This window comes from Cordyceps javanica, chromosome 3 (assembly GCF_051103115.1).
Source record: "Cordyceps javanica chromosome 3, complete sequence".
NCBI classification, from domain to species: Eukaryota; Fungi; Ascomycota; class Sordariomycetes; order Hypocreales; family Cordycipitaceae; genus Cordyceps; species Cordyceps javanica.
The window spans coordinates 2,220,610-2,238,357 of record NC_139297.1 but is presented as its reverse complement, the minus strand read 5'-3'; the positions used below and the strand labels follow the sequence as shown (position 1 = coordinate 2,238,357).

The window sequence follows — 17,748 nt, the reverse complement described above, 5'->3', positions numbered from 1 at the left end:
CATCATCTCCGTCATCGTCTTGTGATGTGTACAAACCCACTTAGATAGGTAGCAAGCAGCCCTCTTCCTCTGTGCCACATCACAATCTCCTTCAGCCAACTGTGCTACTATGACTTGCCAATGATGAGGATGCGGTTTGTCGAACAAGTATCCATAGATAGGCTCGATGAGTCGTCGTGATACGCAGGTGCATGTCTACCTATATGTCTACCTACATGTCTACCTACATGTCTACCTACATGTCTACCTATATGCCTTCCTACCTTACATATGCTCCGTCTCTTATCATAGCCAAAGACCGTTCTGATAAGCACCACTCAACTCAGCTACCTCGTTCACTCCAGTGTACCACCAACCCTTCAAGCTACGACTGAGGAAAGTTGAAGACTCAGACCAGCCACCGCATGAGAAAGCCCAGATGAAGAAAGAGAAAAAAAGGGAAGAAATCAACCATCCTCGCCACTCGGGTCATTCTCCCTTGTTCTACTGCCATGTCCGTCCTCTCTGCCCCAATTCCCGCATCTTATACCAGCTGTCGTGTTGACAGCAGCTTAGACACATCTAGATAGTGCAAGGACACTCCCCAAGTATACCACCGCCTTGACCCGCACAAGATGTACTTGACCACGACCCAACCTCTAACGCTCCCTCTGCCCCCCACCCCATACACCAACCTCGTCCGCTGATGCCCTGCCCCGCCAAAGCGACGATTCACGGGTCGCGAAAAATTGATGACCATCCCACTACTTGTGGCCACCGTTTTACCGCACTGGGTTCTCCTTCTTTTCCTCTTTCTCCTACCACCATCCTCCAGATCCTCTTCGAGACTTGCCGTTGCGCCTCCCGTGTGCTTTGGTCATTGTTCTGCGCATAGGACTCTTTCCCCATTGTCATTTTACCCCATCATAGCGTCACCGTCCCGTCTTTGATTCTCAGCATATAAAATTCGAAAAATTGTGTCGAAAACTTCACTACCCCACCACACCACACCACCACAACACCGCCGTCATGGTCGACAAACTCACTCGGTAAGCTACAGGCCCCTTGTGCCCCTCGTAGGCATTGAGTGCATACTATCATGCCAATCCAAACACTCACCCGCTAACGCGAATGCTCCAGTATCGCTATTGTCAACAGCGACAAAGTACGCCCCCGCACGCCGACCAAATCCTCGACTACCCCGCGTACTGACCGTATTTGTAGTGCCGTCCTCGAAAGTGCAGACAAGAGTGCAAAAAGTCGTGCCCCGTTGTTCGCAGTGGCAAACTCTGTATTGAGGTTGCTCCCGACTCCCGTCTCGCCTTCATCTCTGAGTCGCTCTGCATTGGTTGTGGTATCTGCCCCAAAAAGTGCCCTTTCGACGCCATCACCATTATCAACCTGCCCACCAACCTCGAGAGCCAGGTCACTCACCGTTATGGACCCAACAGCTTCAAGCTTCACCGCTTGCCCATGCCTCGCCCTAACCAGGTGCTTGGTCTCGTTGGAACCAACGGTATTGGCAAGAGTACCGCTCTGAAGATTCTCAGCGGCAAGCTCAAGCCGAACCTGGGCCGCTTCGACAACCCTCCTGACTGGGAGGACGTCATCAAGCACTTCCGTGGCTCCGAGCTTCAGAGTACGTTACTTTTCCTGTTTTCATCATTACACTCATAGTAGCTAACTGCTATCCCATTTAGACTACTTCACCAAGCTCCTAGAAGATGACCTGAAGGCCGTTGTCAAGCCTCAGTATGTCGACCAGATCCCAAAAGCCGTCCGTGGACCTGAGAAGAGCGTCCGCCACCTCATCGAAAGCCGTGCCTCTCTCAACAACATGAAGGAGGTCGCCGAGATCCTCGAACTGAACCACATCATGGACCGTGATATCACGCTCCTTTCTGGTGGTGAGCTTCAGCGTTTCGCCATCGGCACCGTCTGCGTGCAAAACGCCGATGTCTACATGTTTGACGAGCCTTCCTCTTACCTCGATGTCAAGCAGCGTCTTTCTGCCGCCAAAATCATTCGCTCGCTTCTGCGTGACGACGATTACATCATCGTCGTCGAGCACGATTTGTCCGTCCTTGACTACCTCTCTGACTTTATCTGCGTTCTCTACGGCAAGCCCGCCATCTACGGTGTGGTCACTCTTCCTTCGTCTGTCCGTGAGGGTATCAACATCTTCCTCGACGGTCACATCCCTACTGAGAACTTGCGTTTCCGTGACGAGTCTCTGACTTTCCGCATTGCCGAGGGTGCGGACGAGTATGCTCTGGACCGTTCTCGCGCATTCAAGTATCCCAGGATGGAGAAGACCCTTGGAAACTTTCGTCTCCGCATTGACGCTGGTGACTTCACTGATTCGGAGATCATTGTCATGATGGGAGAGAACGGTACTGGCAAGACGACCTTCTGTCGGCTGCTCGCCGGTGCGCTTAAGCCCGATAGCAAGGCTGGTGTTCCCGAGATGAGAATCAGCATGAAGCCACAGACCATCACGCCCAAGTTTGATGGTACTGTACGCCAACTCTTCTTCAAGAAAATCAAGGCGGCTTTCCTGTCTCCCCAGTTCCAGACCGACGTTGTCAAGCCTCTCAAGCTCGACGACTTCATTGACCAGGAAGTCAAGAACCTGTCTGGTGGTGAATTGCAGCGTGTTGCTATTGTCCTCTCCCTTGGTCTCCCCGCTGACATCTACCTCATTGATGAGCCCTCCGCATACCTTGACTCGGAACAGCGTATTATTGCTTCGCGTGTCATTAAGCGTTTCATCATGCACAACAAGAAGACTGCCTTTGTTGTTGAGCACGATTTCATCATGGCCACCTACCTCGCTGACCGTGTCATTGTCTTTGACGGCAAGCCCGGTATTGACTCGCACGCCAACAAGCCCGAGTCTCTCCTCACCGGCTGCAACGCTTTTCTCAAGAACCTCGACGTCACCTTCCGTCGTGATCCTACCAACTACCGCCCCCGTATCAACAAGCTGGACTCTCAGCTGGATCAGGAGCAGAAGCTGAACGGCAACTACTTCTTCTTGGATGACAACGATGATAAGGTCACTGCTTGAAAAGGGCATCCACGGGGATAAAGCTCCTCCCCACTACCAGCAGTCGCCAAATGGGCAGATGCATGGAAGCGGTGGCAGTGAAGCACGTTGCAAATCGGGAGCCCACGTCAATCTAGAGCGCCAAGAATTGGCCGCTCTTGAAAGTGGCGCCAGCGAGGAAGACGAGCCGGACGACTAACACCGGCAGCAAGCAGCCTCTCCCCTGTTGTCTGGTCCTGCCACGACTAGTATTCTAGTATGTGTGGTTTTTTTTTTTTTTGGCAGTTTGTGGCTGCAGCCTCACCCGTGGCAGATTGAGGGACAATGGATCCAGAATGGAGGACTGTTTGCAACCAAAAGAAAACGTGCCTGTATCCTATCCTCGCGGGAACGCGGGTTCGTTTTTCTAGTGGAGAAAAAAGTTCATATGGCTACCAGTAGTAAAATGGAGATTTCATCCAATTTTAGATGCTTTTCCATGTTCATGCCCAACATAATCAGGTGAAGAAGGTAATGGTCCAACTTGAAATGCTCTGTATTATCCTCCGCTTCAAAGTCTCTCTCTTTCTTTTTAGAATATGTACTACTAAACGCCATATGCGTCTACGATAGAGATGAATACGGTATGGCACCTAGATGGTTGCGAAAGAAAGAAAGCGACAAATTCGCTGAAGCGGGCGTTTTGCTTTCCGCCATGGCACGCGTTCATGGCACACCCCTTCGTCGGTTAGTTTTGACAAAAAAAAAGATCAAAGGAAATATGCTGTCCTTTCCGGCTTTTGGTTTTCGTCTTGTTGTTTTTCTTACTCCTCAATCTCGCCCTCTTCGCTACCGCTCAACATTTCGGCGTCCTTGTCCTTGCCCGCTGCATCCGACACAGCGGCCGCTGCGCGAGCGGGTGGAGGAGTCTTGCCCCGGGGACGCTCTTCGCGTATGGGCGTGCGTTCTCGGGAGCGATCTCTCCTCACTCGCTGCTGACGGTTAGTACCATTATATAGGCTTGTTTTGGGCAATTTATTGGGGGGCAGTACGACATACCTTGGAATCTCTCGAGTCTCTCCTCGAGTAGTCATCTTCTTCGTCCTGGCGACGGCGGCGCGAGCCGGCCGGACGCTCATCACCATAAGGGAGCTCGTCATACGAACCTCGATCCGCACCCCGACGGCGGTATCGCTCCCGGTCATCGTCTCTCTCGCGCCGTCCGTCACGGTCATAGTCTCGATCGTCGTCGCGTCGCGAGCGACTCGGGCGATCATAGTCTCGCGGATCGCGGTCGCGCGCATCTCGGTCACGGCGCGACGGCGGCGGCGGTGATGGTCGTCCGCCGACGCCTCGCTCACTACCCAGTAGGTTTTCGGCCATTGTGGACTTACGATGATTGCGCTCGCGCTCGGCAATGGCCTTGCGTCTGTCTGCCTCGTAGGGGTCCAGTTCAGGGCTACGACTGCGTCGACGTCCGCCTCCGGTGCGGTGCGAGCGCTCGCTACGCGCGCGGTCACCGTCGCGGCGGGACACTTCGCGCTCGCTTGATCGCCGCACGCCTCGTTCCAGATCCTCATCCTTTTCGCGAAGCCGGCGCATGTGTCTGTCAAAGACGCTGTGGAGAGCATCGTCCGGGAGAGACTGGAATTCTGCAACCTTCAGTATTCGTGGTCGTACCTTATCAAAAGTGTCACCGAGGGTAACAGGAGGGTCCATGCGCTTCAGGTGGAGGCGGAGGTCGTCCATTATACGGCGCTGATGACGATCAGGCTGCCTGTCCTCGTCGCGTTTCGAGGTTCGCTTTTCGCGCAGCTGGTATATATAATCAGTATGGTGTGCTTTTGCGCGGTGGGGCATAACTCTTACCCGGTCGAAGAGGAGTTTGAGAATATCAGGGTCAATGTTAGCAGTGCGTCGATCTTCCCTCATCATGGACATGAACTCCTCTGATTCGCTTGTGGGTGTGATTTCAACCCGCTTGTCCTGTGTGGAATGTGGGATTAGCAATCGATCTCGATTTGGGGGACTATGATATCTTACTTCGAGAACATCCAACACATGATTTCTCAGGCCACGAACTTTGCGTTCCTCTTCTTCCAAAACGTCCCAGAAGAGCTCTTGAGCGGTAGAGCCCTCATTGCCAGCCATAGCAATGTAGCGCTCGTCCTTCTCAAAGAGTGGCAAGATCTGTGACCAGGTCTTTCCAGCTTTGATCTTTCCATCACTTCGGAGTTCGGTAAGCAGAGGCTTGAATGCCTCTCGAGCCTTGCGCTCCTTACGGAACGTCATGTTCTTTTCCTCTTGCTTGGCATCATTGAAAGCGCGCTCCAGTGCCTTCATATGATTTTGGAACGCTGTTAATATATCAAATTGGGTCAGAGATTTATACTTCTCTTCGTTTTGAAATGTTGGGGTGGAGGAGAGGGTCTTCTGCGCTTCAGACCAGGACGAGTATGGCTCCAGGTTGAGCTTTGGCAGCAGATCGAGAAGTCCGTTCATGGCACTTTTGCGGAGATTCGACTGCTGTTCCTTGTGCGCCTTTCTAAGTCCCTGGACGTATTCCTCAAAGAGATGTCTCCGCTCGTTCTCATTGCTTGTGGATCGAAAGATAGTCTCGCCTTCAATGATGGCTCGCGCAGTCTTCCACCGAGTGTAGTGCCGAATCTCGGGATGGCGTTTGAGCATGGTCTCAAAGTCGGTCCGCAGTTTTGCCAGCCTCTCTTCGGCGCGCTCCTTGTCGAGCGTAACGACATCCTGGCAGTACTTCTCAAAGGCAGCGCGACGGTCTTTGGGGTCTTTGATGGCGCGAAATTGGGGGTCCTTGGCGGAAGCGCGGATAGCCTGCTCCCAGCTCCAATCTGGCTGCACACCACTGCGGCGAAGAAGCTTTGCAAAAGCAGCCTCTGCCTCTTCCGGTGTAGCGTAGTCCGGTTCATCATTGGCTGGCACAAACGCCTTGATCTTTGGGTCGATGGGAGCGGCGAGATGTCGTGCATCGGCGTATGAGTCGCGGTCGCGGTAATCACGGTGGTCCCTGTGGTCTCCTCGTTCGCGTCGATCTCGCGGGTCGCGTTGATCACGATGATCACGGTGGTCACGATGGTCACGATGGTCGCGATGGTCGCGTGTATCACGGCCGTCGCGGTGGGGATCGTAGCCTGGCTGCGCGTTGCCCTGGGTAAAGTGCGCGGGAGCGGGGGTGCTAGTGTGGCCAAGGGCAGCCTTGAAAACATCAGGCATTTCCCAAGAGCTCTGTTTCGTCTCGGTGTTGTACCAATACTTGCGCCCGCCCTCGGCCGTATACTCTTTCCATGGCTGCGATGACAATGCACGCTGCGCGCAACAGTTAGTAGCTGGCACGGTTGACTTTGGGGTTAGCTGTCAGATACGAACCTCTGCCGGCGTCATCATGTCTTCGGGCTTCGTCCATTGCGTAACCTGGGTTGCGCTGTTGTAGTAGTAGGCCCGCCCATCCGGCGTGTGATGCTCTGCCCATGTCGACACCGGGTGCGCCTGGTGGCCGCCGTATCCGTTCATGATGGACTTTCACTGGTCTTTCGAGACGTCGAAATAGCTATCAGATAGTCATGCGACTGCAGTGCCGATGATTTTGCGGATGCGAAAGCGTCAATTTGAGCAGTCGTGGGGTGGACAGGAGCAAGGCGCCGACTTCGTTTGCCTAGCAGCTGGTAATTTTTCTGTCGCAGAAGAGTGATGCAGAACGCACGAGCCACTTTTGCACCAGCCACATGCGCCTGTGCCACACTGTTTATGTGCAGGCTCTCCGTGTCAGTAGTTCTGGCTAGCAAAGGGGCGCCACCAATAGTAAATGATGCAGCTGCAATCGCCCTGTTGGATTTGAACTCATGCGGCGCATAGTCAGAATTGCGCGCCCTTCTTAATAACGTTGTACACCTATGATTTCATTATAATTACATTCTACATACGAATCCGCACATCATGTCGGAGTCCGATGCGACATTATCGGAAGAACAACTGCCACCATTGCAAGCCTCGCCACGAGACACCTCTGGGAGCTTCACAGACCAGTCATATCTTACCTACCTCGTACCGTCCGAGACGGACATCAATCTCGATGATGCGTTCAGCAGGTTAGATCAGGACAAATCGATCTTGGAATCAATACCGCAGCGCGAAACTCTTTTCTTTGGTACTGATACCCACACTGCTCACCAACCATTTGTCTCACTCGCACATCTCACTCACATTACTGACCAAAACTCTCATAGATGAAACGGTACAGGTCTTGCTCGTCCTCAAGACGCCATGGGTGGAGGAGAAGGAGCTTCAGTCTAGCCTGCAGCGGCTCATGATATCTCTGGCCGCGCACGTCGTCAACTCTCCGACCGCCGCCAACCGTGACGGCCCCGCGTCCGAGTCCATCTACGTCGGTGCCGTAAGCGACATTAGCGACCCGTTCGTGGTCGTCGACGAGGAGGCGGGCAGCGAGTCCGATGCGGAAGCCTCGACGACAACGAAGCAGTACCTCTACGCGGTGTGGAGGCTCGCGGTGCCGCTCTCGCGGCCGCGCATGCGCCTGCACCGCCCGTCGGTCGTCTTCTCGGCCTCAGCAGGCCTGAGGCCTGAGCAGCCGGCCGAGCACAGCACCGGCGGGCGCGCGGCGGGGTACCTGCAGAGCGGCGTGCCGTCAGGCCTCAACCTCCTAGAGTCCTTCGTCGGCGACCCAGGCCTGCACGGCGTGCGGCCGCGGCTCTCGGCGCTGCGCGTGTCCCGCGTCGCCCCCGTCACCCGGCAGCAGGACCTCCTGACGCGACTGCGCACACTGCCGCAACTGCAGCTGCCCGTCGCCGCGCTGGTCCACGCGCGCATCCGCTTCTCGCGGCCGGGCACCGCACCGCCGACCAACACCGTGGTGGCTCTCCTTGAGCTTGACTTTACGGCCGACCTCGACTGTGAGGCGCTCGTCGACAAGGTCGCGCTTACGACGACGGCCGGTACCGTCGAGAGCCTCAGTGACGGCACCGGCAACGATGGCGCAGGCCAAGACGGGCTCGCGCTACCCCTCCGCTGCGTCGCGCACGACCACGTCACCCTCATGTACGCCATCAAGCCGCACCGCGTCGACGTCGACGCCAAGGACACCAGCAACATTCTTCGCATTGCCATCTCGGCTTCGATCCGTGTGGCGCCGGGCGTCTGCACGCCGCGCATCGACATGGCGTGGACGGCGAGCCTCGACTTCAGCACGCCGCTGAACCCCAGCTTCGGCACCACGGCGACGGAGACGGGCATCCAGCGCGCGCACCGCCCCGCGCAGCTCTCCATCGCCAGCACCACGTCCCCGTCCGTCGTCACGCCGCTCAAATCGCCGGCCTTCGCACAGCCCGACGCGCTGCCCGTGCTCGAGGCGTCGTCGACGGCCCGCACGGCCGCATCGGTCCCCGACCTCGGCATCACCATGTCCTTTAGCGCCCCTACCGGCGTCGTCCACCCCGGCGACATCTTTTCCTGGACCGTCTACGTCCTCAACCGCACGAGCGAGAGCCCCGCCGCCGCACCTTCTACCACCACCTCCTCCTCCTCCTCCGCGGCGGCGACGGCGACGGCCAAGGCCCCGCGCAAGCTGGCCCTCGTGGCCGTGCCCAAGCGCCGCCGGCACGAGGCGCGGCCATCGCTGCGCCCGCCGTCGACGGCGTCGCGCCGCCACGGCGAGAAGGAGGTGGCCGCGGCCGTCGTCGACGACAACGTGCTCCACGCGCTGCAGAGGAACGCCGCCGTCGACGGCGCCGACCTCGTGTGTCTGAGCGCCGACACGCGCGTCGGGCCCCTCGGCCCCGGCGCCTGCCACGTCGTCGAGCTGCAGTTCCTCGCGCTGCGACCCGGCATCGCCGGCATCGAGGCCATCCGCGTCGTGGACCTGGGGTCGCAGGAGCACGTGGACATCAGAGACTTGCCGACGACGGTGATTGAGCCGATTGCGGCGGCCTGAAGTGTAACAGTGACACGGACAGGAAAAGTTTTACGAAGAAATAATCAGAATAGAAAAATACAATAATGTCACGTAAAAAAAAAGGAGATTTAGGGGTGTATTCTGTTACGATGTCGTATGATGTAAATGTAAATGCTCGCTAGCAATGGTATTACTGTATGAATATGTAGCTTCGCTTCCCTGCGCGCGGCAGAGTTTCGCCGAATGCTGATTCTTTGGGTTCATCCGTCATGCCAAACTGGTTTGAAACAATAAAGAATAACAATGCGCCCAACACCCAGAAAACAGTCGTCGCCCAATGTGTTCCCCCAAGTTATCGCAAGGGTGGAAATGAGATTTCGAAAAAAAACGCCAGATATGCTTGTCCTTTCCGTGAATAAAAAAAAGATGTATCAACAAGTCCGCCAAGAATACTCCTTTTGAAAAACAATGCAGTGTTTGAACCTTTTGGGTTTTCCAAGGGAGAGTTAATATCCATACTTTCATTAAATATCGTCGTAGTCGTCATCCCAGCCGAGCGTCTCGTAGATGGATTTCTGCGCCTTGATCTGGCCCTGCAACGGCTGTTGCAGCTGCTTATGGTGCTGCTGATGGTGCTTCTTGGCAGGTGTGGCAAAGACATGATCTCTGTCGCGGTTCTGCTGCTGCTGGTGGTTCTCGGCCCCTTCATCACCGACCTTGGAGAGCTGCGGCTGGTGGTTCGCACTCAGGCTGGTAGAGAGCGGGAGGAGCCGAGTTGCTGGGTCGTTCCTCACCCGCGCCAGCGGCGAGGGCGGGACGCATGGTTCATCGTGGGAGCGGTGAAGAAACAACGCCGTCGCCGCTCGGTTCTTGGTCGGGGTGCTGCCCACCGTGTCGAGCGCCGGCGAGGTGTTGAGGTCCATGGGATTCCGGAAGCTGTTGCGCTGGCCGGTGGACGGGATAAAAGGCCCCAGGCTTGAGGGCGGGATGACATCCTCCATGTACGGGCCAGGCGTGTCGGGATACTCGTGGTCATGCGCAAAAACGTCCCTGAATCGGTTGTTGGCGGGCGTCGCCTTGACGACAGAACTTCGCTGCATCTTGCGGGCTTCTGCATCATCGTCAGTCATGGCGCTGCGGGTCAAATCAGCGCTGCGGTACTTACTCTTGGCGGCAAGAGCTCTCTGCTGGTCGGCCTCTTCCATGGCTTGGCCCACAACCTCTCTATTTGGTTTTCGCAGGGCGGCGATAGCGTCCTTGACTTGCGCATCCACCATGGCCTTTTTACTCGCCCTCGATACGTCTTGACTCGCCAGGCTGCTGCTGCTCCGCGAGAGAGACAGTCGTTTCTGGCTGTCCGTGGCTCCCTCCACCTTGGGCAGGCGCCTGAGACTGGTGGATTCGCTTCCTTCGCGCTTGATCGTAGGTAGGGACGTAGAGGTTGCAGACCGCATCAGAGCAATCATGTTGCTTGGGCCGCGAGACACGCTCCTGCGGCTGTGCTGATCCGTTGACAGGGCACGCTGGAGTGTCTTTTGCGGCCTTGGCGCGGCGGGCCTCTTGGTCGCGGAGCCAGGCTTTTGCTCCTTCTTGCTTGCGGAACGCTTCTGAGATTTGCTACCACCGGCGGGCACGATAACGGGGCCTCCAAGCTTTTTATTGATGGCATCGCACATTTCGGGAATGCGTGCTGAGAAACTGAAAAGAAACAAATATTAGTTGAAAAATTCGGTAGATTAGCCGCTCGCAACTTACAATGGCACAACAACATCAGTGCAAAAATCCTTCAGCGGCTCCAAGGATGCTTTCTCCACTTGATTTCCGTTGATACTATGTCGATTGGCCTGCGAGTCCTCTGCTAATTGCTGCTCATCGGTAGCGGTCGACTGCCAAATCGTCAAGCGGTCGGCGTGGACATCAATGAGAACCGGTAGGTTATGCCTGTTCCTCTTCTTGGTCTGGGCAGCCGCCGGTGACCGGTGGTGGCTTTGCGAGGCGGAAACGCCGGGAAGCAAGGGAAGGCTGCTGTCCGCCGCATCGTCTGCGGCCTTGAGCGGCTCGAGGGCCAGGATTTCCATAATCAGAATCATTTGCAGCTGCGTCTCGCGGGTGCGCAGCAGCGACAGGTGCGATTTTATCTGCATGGTGGTGAATTGGGGCTGCTCTTCGTCCAGCTCCGGCTTGTTGGCGTTCCACCACTTGCGGATGCGGTCCTCTTCGCCAGGGAAGAGACCGTTCTTGCCGAGCTTCATCTTCTTGGGCTTTCGTTTCCTGGAGTGAGACTCGTCGGAGCTTCCAACGAGGGCGGATAGCTGGGAGATGATTTCCGGTGCCGTTTCGCGATACTTTTTGTCGATTTGTATAGTGGTGAGAACCAAGCTTTTGAGAAACTCAATGAGGTCGGCCATGTCAAGATTCGATTCAAGATCAATGTGGAACGCCGATCTAGCCCGTGATAAAGGGCCTTTGGCAAAGTATGCAAGTGATCCCTGCATGCAACGCGTTAAAAACGAACCATCTCTCGGAAAAAAAAAAGATGCGGTAGACTTACCATGGACTTATATAATGCTTCAAAATAATGCGCTCGAATGTTCTCAAATATTTTGGCAGCCACGTCCTGAGGGTCATCGTCGGTGGCTCGGGCATGAAGTTGACTCGAGGGGACTGCCGATACTGCATCAACTGCCAAGTTTTCCACCTTGATCTCTCCGGAAATAGGATGAGCCTTGACGGTCATAGCATCTGCGGCTGGAGTCCGCTCGAGCAGAGGCTCATCGCCATCGGTCTTGGTCACAGGCAGGGGCACCTCTTCATCATTGTGCTTGATATGCGGGATCATGATTTCCGGCATGGGCGACTCTTCGATGCTCTGCTTGACGCAGAGATCACGGATTCCTCCCGATGTGGATCGCGGCATCTGACCCGATACGCGCGGCTGAGCCGCCTCCGGGGTCGGTACCTCGTCGCCCGACGGCAGGCCGGGCTCGGGCTCCTCCGCCTTGGGCTTCTTGCGCACGAGCGACTGGATGGCCTCAATGGCGGCGCGCTTCTTCCTTTGCAGGCTACTCATGTGCGGCGTTGTCATGGCAGCGTCGCTGACGACCGGGGGCGCGTCCGCCTTGGCGGGAAAAACCCGGTCCGCGCAGAGGGCGGTCGCGTGCTGCGCGAGCCGCCCGAGGTCGACCCAGGCCCCGAGCCTGCAGATGGCGTAGAGGCCGTCGTTCTGGCGCTCGAGGGCGTACACGGCACGCGTGGCATCGTGTCGGGCCACCAGCACGCTCTGGGGCGAGCCCATGCGGGTCTCGAGGTCGAGGATCTTGATGCGCGACTCGACGAGGCGGGTGTAGGCGCTCTCGGCCGTGGTGGACTGGAAGTCGAGGCAGCCGAGCGGGAGGTTCTGCCGCCGCAGCACCAACAGAGGCGAGAGCGTCTTTGGCTGTATGTGAAGGGCGTGCGGGTGTGGCTGCGGGCGATTCGGTGGTGAGGGTCAGCCGTCGTAATTCGGTGGAAAGTACGTCGTGTTGCCATGCGGCCAGAGAAAGGGAAAACAAGACTGGGCCCCAAAAAAAACAGCTCTCAAACTCACCTTGACGGCAATGGACGGCTTCAGAAGTCTCTCCATGGCCGGGTCAGGCCGTCGCTTCGCCGGGGCAGCTGGCGAGGTGGTGGCGGCATAGTTGAGGCTTCCGTCGGAGCTCGGTGTGAGGATGCCGGAGCGAGGGCGTGACGCGCCTCTGTCGTCCGGGGCGGCAGAGGAGGACATGAGCACGAGCGGCAGGATTTTTTTTATTCGTCAACCATGGCGTGCATACATGTGTCGGGTGACGGAGTAGAGTAGGGGAGGTATGGTGCAGAGACGAATCGTTGGTCGCGGGTTGTGCAAATGCATATACAAACGGGCTCTGTGTTGTGTGTGCGGTAGGTAAGTGTGGTTTTTTTGGTGGAGAGAGAGAGGAGAGAGAGCTTGGCGGCGCGCGCGGGAGGACGCGTCGTTGGTGGGGCGCACTCTAGCGACAACCAACTTGTGACGACTGCCTCTGATGTGGTGAGCGACAACAAGCTTTGGAAATATGTTTCCATGGAACATGATTGATATTGAATCTCTGGATGATCTGCCGTGGGGAATGTTCCGAGGTTGCAGTCTCGTGGTACTTTGTATGCTTGTGCTTGCGTTTGTGCTTGTGCACTTGTCGCGAGGGTATTTTGCTGTAGGTGCCCTGCCACGATGCGGTATATAATCGTCGTTTTGTGCTGTTGTATATATTCGGAGAATTTGGTATGATGAATACATGCATATTAATTTTGTTCTACGTGATGAATGATGTGTGCGTTTGAATTCATAGGTGCCCTGACCCGATGCGGTATACAATCGTTCTTTTGTGCCATTGGATATATTTGAATCACTTGGTATGATGAACACATGCATATGAATATTGTTCCAGGTGATGAATGATGTGTGCGTTTGGATTCAATCGTGCTCGATTGTCGCAATGTGGTCAATACTAGTGTCTCTATGTAGCATCACCAGTGGCGACACGCAGTGACAGGAAGCAACAGACAGTATTATGACTACCACTTACTCCACCACATCCCTTGAAAGTTCACCTCAAGTCACTTAGAGAAACATGACCACAATGCGCCAAGGCCCGGCATAACGAGAATTCAATATCGTGATCCCGCCCCAAAAGCGCCGCTAAAAGCCGAAAGCAGACACCGTCCAAGGCTACAGGGTAAGCCGCCGCCAAGCACAAGGACCAGCCAGCCAGCAAAGGGCAGGAATAAAATGAGATGGAGCCTCTCTCCCTTCTTGAACGGCTTTTTGCTCACGACGTCATTTTCCCACAACGTCACCTAAAAATAAGTAAGGCTCCTCTGCGCAGCGATCGACCCGCTCGTCAACTTGTCCAGGATGATTACAACGCAACAAAGGGACATGTACATGAAGAACAAGAAGCAACAAGTGAACAAAAATCAAAATGGCTCTCTTCTCTTCATTCATTCAGCCACACACATGCATGGACGGACAAAAAAAAGAAAAAAAAAGTATTGTTTTTTCCCCACAACAAGACAATGGCGCCGATCTTTTCCCATCACAGTAACGCTCTCCAAGGCTACCAACTCTTCCCCATTTGTTTCGGCCATTTTTTTCGTCCTTTCTTACCAGTACTCACAGCCTCGCACCAATCTTTTTTTTTTATCTGGAGAAAAAAAAACGACAAGGGCGGAGAAGGGGGCGTGCGTGCGTGCGCTCGCGCGTCGCCCGCCACGTGGCTCCGGGCTCAGAGTCAAGTCCTGATCCAAATGAAAATCCCTCCCAATCAAGACCGCACACACCCCTCCCTTTTAGCGGACAAAGGAGAATAAAAAAAAAATGAATCGAGCAAGGGGGCGAAGTTTTTTTTTGAACTGAGATGGTGCTAAGATCGGATGTTGTGCAGATCGACAATCGTTTCCCATTTCAATCCACGCTTGAAAATCATCTTCTCACGAGATGACACTACCACCCCCTCTTTCGTAATTTTTTTTCCCTCTCTCATCTTCGCTCACGTACAATTATTCTAGTCACCAGTAGCTTCAACATCATCCATGTCAAGAGAAAAATAAAGCAAATGTCATGTACTCGAGATATATCTTGTATTGTGCGACTCCCGCTTATAACACCATGGTCAACTTTTCCCCCTAGCAATGTTTGCCTGCAATTGCTAACCAAAGCCCGAATGCATCAACTGCAAAACGCCAAGTAGCCATAATAAGAAAAGAAAAAACAATCCAAATCCTTTTTCCCAGTATCAGAAAACAAGCCCCAAGAATGCCGAGCGCCATAAAGTCACTGAAATATGCCCTGAAAAAAAGTGGTTATATAGAAGAAGTGAAGAAAAGTAACAAAAATCAACCACAGCAAAATCTTCGTCGGTTCATTACATTAGTAGTAGTCGCGATGGTTGCCGGCCAACCAGTCTGGTAGAGCCACCATCAAGACACATGGCCCTCCCAGTCCCAGACTGCAAGCTCTGCTGGCCGTCATGGCCACCGTGCAAATTCATAGTATACAGGGCCTCGGTTGCAACTTCCGAGGTTGCCGAGTTTCGTGGTCGAATGTGGGTATATGAGACGACAAACCGTCGTCGGATGCATGTCAGAGATCTAGATGCAAGTACCACTGCATCTTGCTCGAGGAGAAAAAAAAAACAAGTCGCTCGCTTTTCGTGGCAACGAATTTATGCGCCAGACCAGTCGGCGTTGCCATACAGGCCCATGTGGAAGGGGCTGCTGCTTTCATGGTTGTATATCCCGGTATTTTGTTGAACCGGGATGGCGGCGCCGTTGACGTATCCAGGCACGGACATGGTTGTTAGGTCAAAAGACGAAGGAAGACCAGATAGTCCAGTGTTGACGAGAAAGTCTTCCGTAAGACCCATGCTGTATGCCGAGTTCATGTTGAACACGTTGTCGAGCACGCCAGGTGTGCTGGGAGGCGTCGATAGCGTCGGGTCGTGGGCGATGAAGCCGGCCATCTTTGCATCTAGCGAGAAGGGTCCTGGGAGGGTCAGGTCGTTGATGCCCTGAGTGTTGGCAACGATGGGAGTGTCGGGTGTCGGGGGTGCCATCGAGCTCGAGGCACCAGTCGAGGACGGTGAGCGGTGCATGGTAAACATGTTTCGAGGGGTACATGTCGGCTTGGAAATGCGTCCCGAGCTCGAGGCAGAAGATGTTCTGCGCATAAACCGGGCTGTCTCGGCCATTTTGCCAAAGTCGACGGCGGTTTTGGGAATTCCAGATCCCGGTGTACCAGCGCGAGCGGCGTTGATCGCCAGGGGAGTCGGGCGTCTGTTGCGGCGAGTGGCAATGTCGATGCAAGGAGGAGATCTCAGATGCATGCCGGCCGGAAGCTGAGAGGTTGGGCTGATGGAAACATCACGGTCCACCAAGCCCAGGTTCGACTCGTTCGTCTGAAGGCCACCCAGGAACATGGGCGAGGCAAAAAACTGGCTAGCCTTGGTAGCTCCAGCAACCATGCTCTGGAAGTCGGCGCCGAGCAGCTGACTTGGGCTGCGGTTGGCCATGGGCATGTACAGCTCATTGTCGCTCATGGAAAGGGCATCGGCGCTTGCATCTGAGATGGATAAGTAGTCGTTGATCTCTGACGACTTCTCTTCGGCCTCATCTCCTAGAGACGGCTCGGGCTTTACAAAGGCAGACGCCTCGCCAACGAGGTCAGGCGTAGTCTCCATGGAAGGAACGACTTCGTCTGCCCCGGCGTCAACGGTGGTAGTGCCGGGGGTGCTCACTGGCGAGTCGGAGCCTTGGCGGATATGAGAAGCAGGCTGCGAGCCTGGGAAGGGAGCACTCGACGCAACAAGGTCACGCTTGCGATCACCACCGACGATGACACCATCTGCAACGGCCTTTTCCTTTTCCTGCCTCTGCTTTGCCTCGTATTCCCTGATGTTCTTCTCTTTCTTTTCCCTGGCACGTCGATTTTGAAACCAGTTCTTTCGTGTGTTAGTCAAAGTTCTCTCCAAGGAATTGCAGGGCAATGAAACGCGAGGCGAGCGTGGCGAGGCGGAAAGCGACTTACGTTGATACGAGCGTTGTCTACTCGCATCGACTCAGCGAGAGCCTTCTTGGTTGTGCTGTTGGGCTTGTGGTTCTTCTGAAACTCAGCCTCGAGAATCTCAACCTCCTCCTTGGACAGACGCGGCTTGGACTCGGTAGTGCGAGGCATCTGCTGGTTGAGCAGGCGCTGGTGGTGAGCTTGGTAGGGGTCTATGGAGTCGGCCATGTATGTGGGATAGCTGGCGTTGGGGATTTGGGAGTAGGCGGCGGCGGCGAAAGGATCGCTGACCGTGGTGTACGGCCAGCTCGCCCAAGTGTTTGTAGCAAAGGGACCCATGTCGACGATTGATGAGTATTTACAGAGTGAGTTGGTGGCTTGGGAGGAATTTGCCAATCGCAATGCGGTGCATGCGTATATCGATGTCGGAAGGCTTGATGATTGCTGTGAGCTGGGACCAGGCAGAAGAGCGAAAGACGGGTTTGGACGAGGATATAGAGGAAGAAGGATAAGAAGAAGGAATGTAAAGAGGCTCTTGATAAGCAAGACCAAGTTGGAGTAAGAGAGGATGAGTTTGAGTTTTGCGGAGAAGGAGTAGATTGGCTCAAGCGATGAGGAAGGCAACAAGAGGCAGAGAGGTTCGGCGGATGTGGAGGCTTTATCAAGAGAGAAGATAGATGGACGAGACGGGCGGATGGGATTGCGGGAAGCGAGAAGGGTACGAGAGGTAAGACAAGCAAGATCAGTTTAGAACTGGGACTCTGCCCTCGTAGGACGAGTTTGGCGAGGGGGGAAGATCTTGTTGAAGAGAAGGCATAGCATGGTGGGACAAGTCGAGAGGAGGAGAGGGGCATACGAGGTAGAAAAAGGGCAAGACAATGTATTCTGTAGTCCGGCATTGGCACCGAGGGGAGGAGAGGAGGAGGCGCGAGAGAGGCGAAGGGCCCTGGTCGGCTGGGTCATCCACATCCACCAGGACATCCACCGGACATCCACATCCACGCATCGCGGGCCAGGTGTGAGATGTGAGAGTGTGAGAGTGTATGTGCGTGTGGGCGACGGCGCGCGTGTGTGAGTGTGTGCGCGCTGTGTGTGCGCTGTGGGTGAGAGCGAATGTGTGTGTGTGTGTAAGTATGAGTGTGTGTGTGTGTGTGGCAGTGAGCCATGCCTGCGCGTAGGAAGAGGGAGGAGGTGTGTGAGATGAGAGGCGAGAGGGAGGGAGTGAGCCGTGTGAGTGCGTGTGATGGGGAA

At 55.2% G+C, this 17,748-nt stretch overlaps 5 protein-coding genes across 5 annotated transcripts; 2 read left to right on the top strand and 3 right to left on the bottom strand.

Annotated features, from left to right (window-relative positions):
- Positions 1 to 1,008: 1,008 nt before the first annotated feature.
- On the top strand, positions 1,009 to 3,049 carry V2A60_004885 (Fe-S cluster-binding ribosome biosynthesis protein; the record flags this gene model as incomplete). Its single annotated transcript, XM_083256199.1, has 4 exons — positions 1,009 to 1,028; positions 1,120 to 1,144; positions 1,204 to 1,618; positions 1,680 to 3,049. The coding sequence occupies 4 exons, from the start codon at positions 1,009 to 1,011 to the stop codon at positions 3,047 to 3,049; spliced, it is 1,830 nt and encodes a 609-aa protein (XP_083112325.1).
- Positions 3,050 to 3,831: 782 nt separating this feature from the next.
- V2A60_004884 (uncharacterized protein) lies at positions 3,832 to 6,547 on the bottom strand (the record flags this gene model as incomplete). Its single annotated transcript, XM_083256198.1, has 5 exons — positions 3,832 to 3,999; positions 4,067 to 4,822; positions 4,877 to 4,993; positions 5,051 to 6,343; positions 6,404 to 6,547. 5 exons carry the CDS (start codon positions 6,545 to 6,547, stop codon positions 3,832 to 3,834), a joined length of 2,478 nt encoding a protein of 825 aa, XP_083112324.1.
- Positions 6,548 to 6,970: 423 nt separating this feature from the next.
- V2A60_004883 (TRAPP trafficking subunit Trs65-domain-containing protein) lies at positions 6,971 to 8,981 on the top strand (the record flags this gene model as incomplete). The annotated part of the gene is made up of 2 exons (XM_083256197.1): positions 6,971 to 7,181; positions 7,261 to 8,981. 2 exons carry the CDS (start codon positions 6,971 to 6,973, stop codon positions 8,979 to 8,981), a joined length of 1,932 nt encoding a protein of 643 aa, XP_083112323.1.
- Positions 8,982 to 9,466: 485 nt separating this feature from the next.
- V2A60_004882 (DNA replication regulator SLD3-domain-containing protein) lies at positions 9,467 to 12,705 on the bottom strand (the record flags this gene model as incomplete). Its single annotated transcript, XM_083256196.1, has 5 exons — positions 9,467 to 10,053; positions 10,108 to 10,640; positions 10,698 to 11,431; positions 11,494 to 12,405; positions 12,529 to 12,705. 5 exons carry the CDS (start codon positions 12,703 to 12,705, stop codon positions 9,467 to 9,469), a joined length of 2,943 nt encoding a protein of 980 aa, XP_083112322.1.
- A 2,455-nt stretch (positions 12,706 to 15,160) lies between these two features.
- On the bottom strand, positions 15,161 to 16,836 carry V2A60_004881 (homeobox domain-containing protein; the record flags this gene model as incomplete). The annotated part of the gene is made up of 2 exons (XM_083256195.1): positions 15,161 to 16,435; positions 16,522 to 16,836. The coding sequence occupies 2 exons, from the start codon at positions 16,834 to 16,836 to the stop codon at positions 15,161 to 15,163; spliced, it is 1,590 nt and encodes a 529-aa protein (XP_083112321.1).
- Between the last annotated feature and the right edge of the window lie 912 nt (positions 16,837 to 17,748).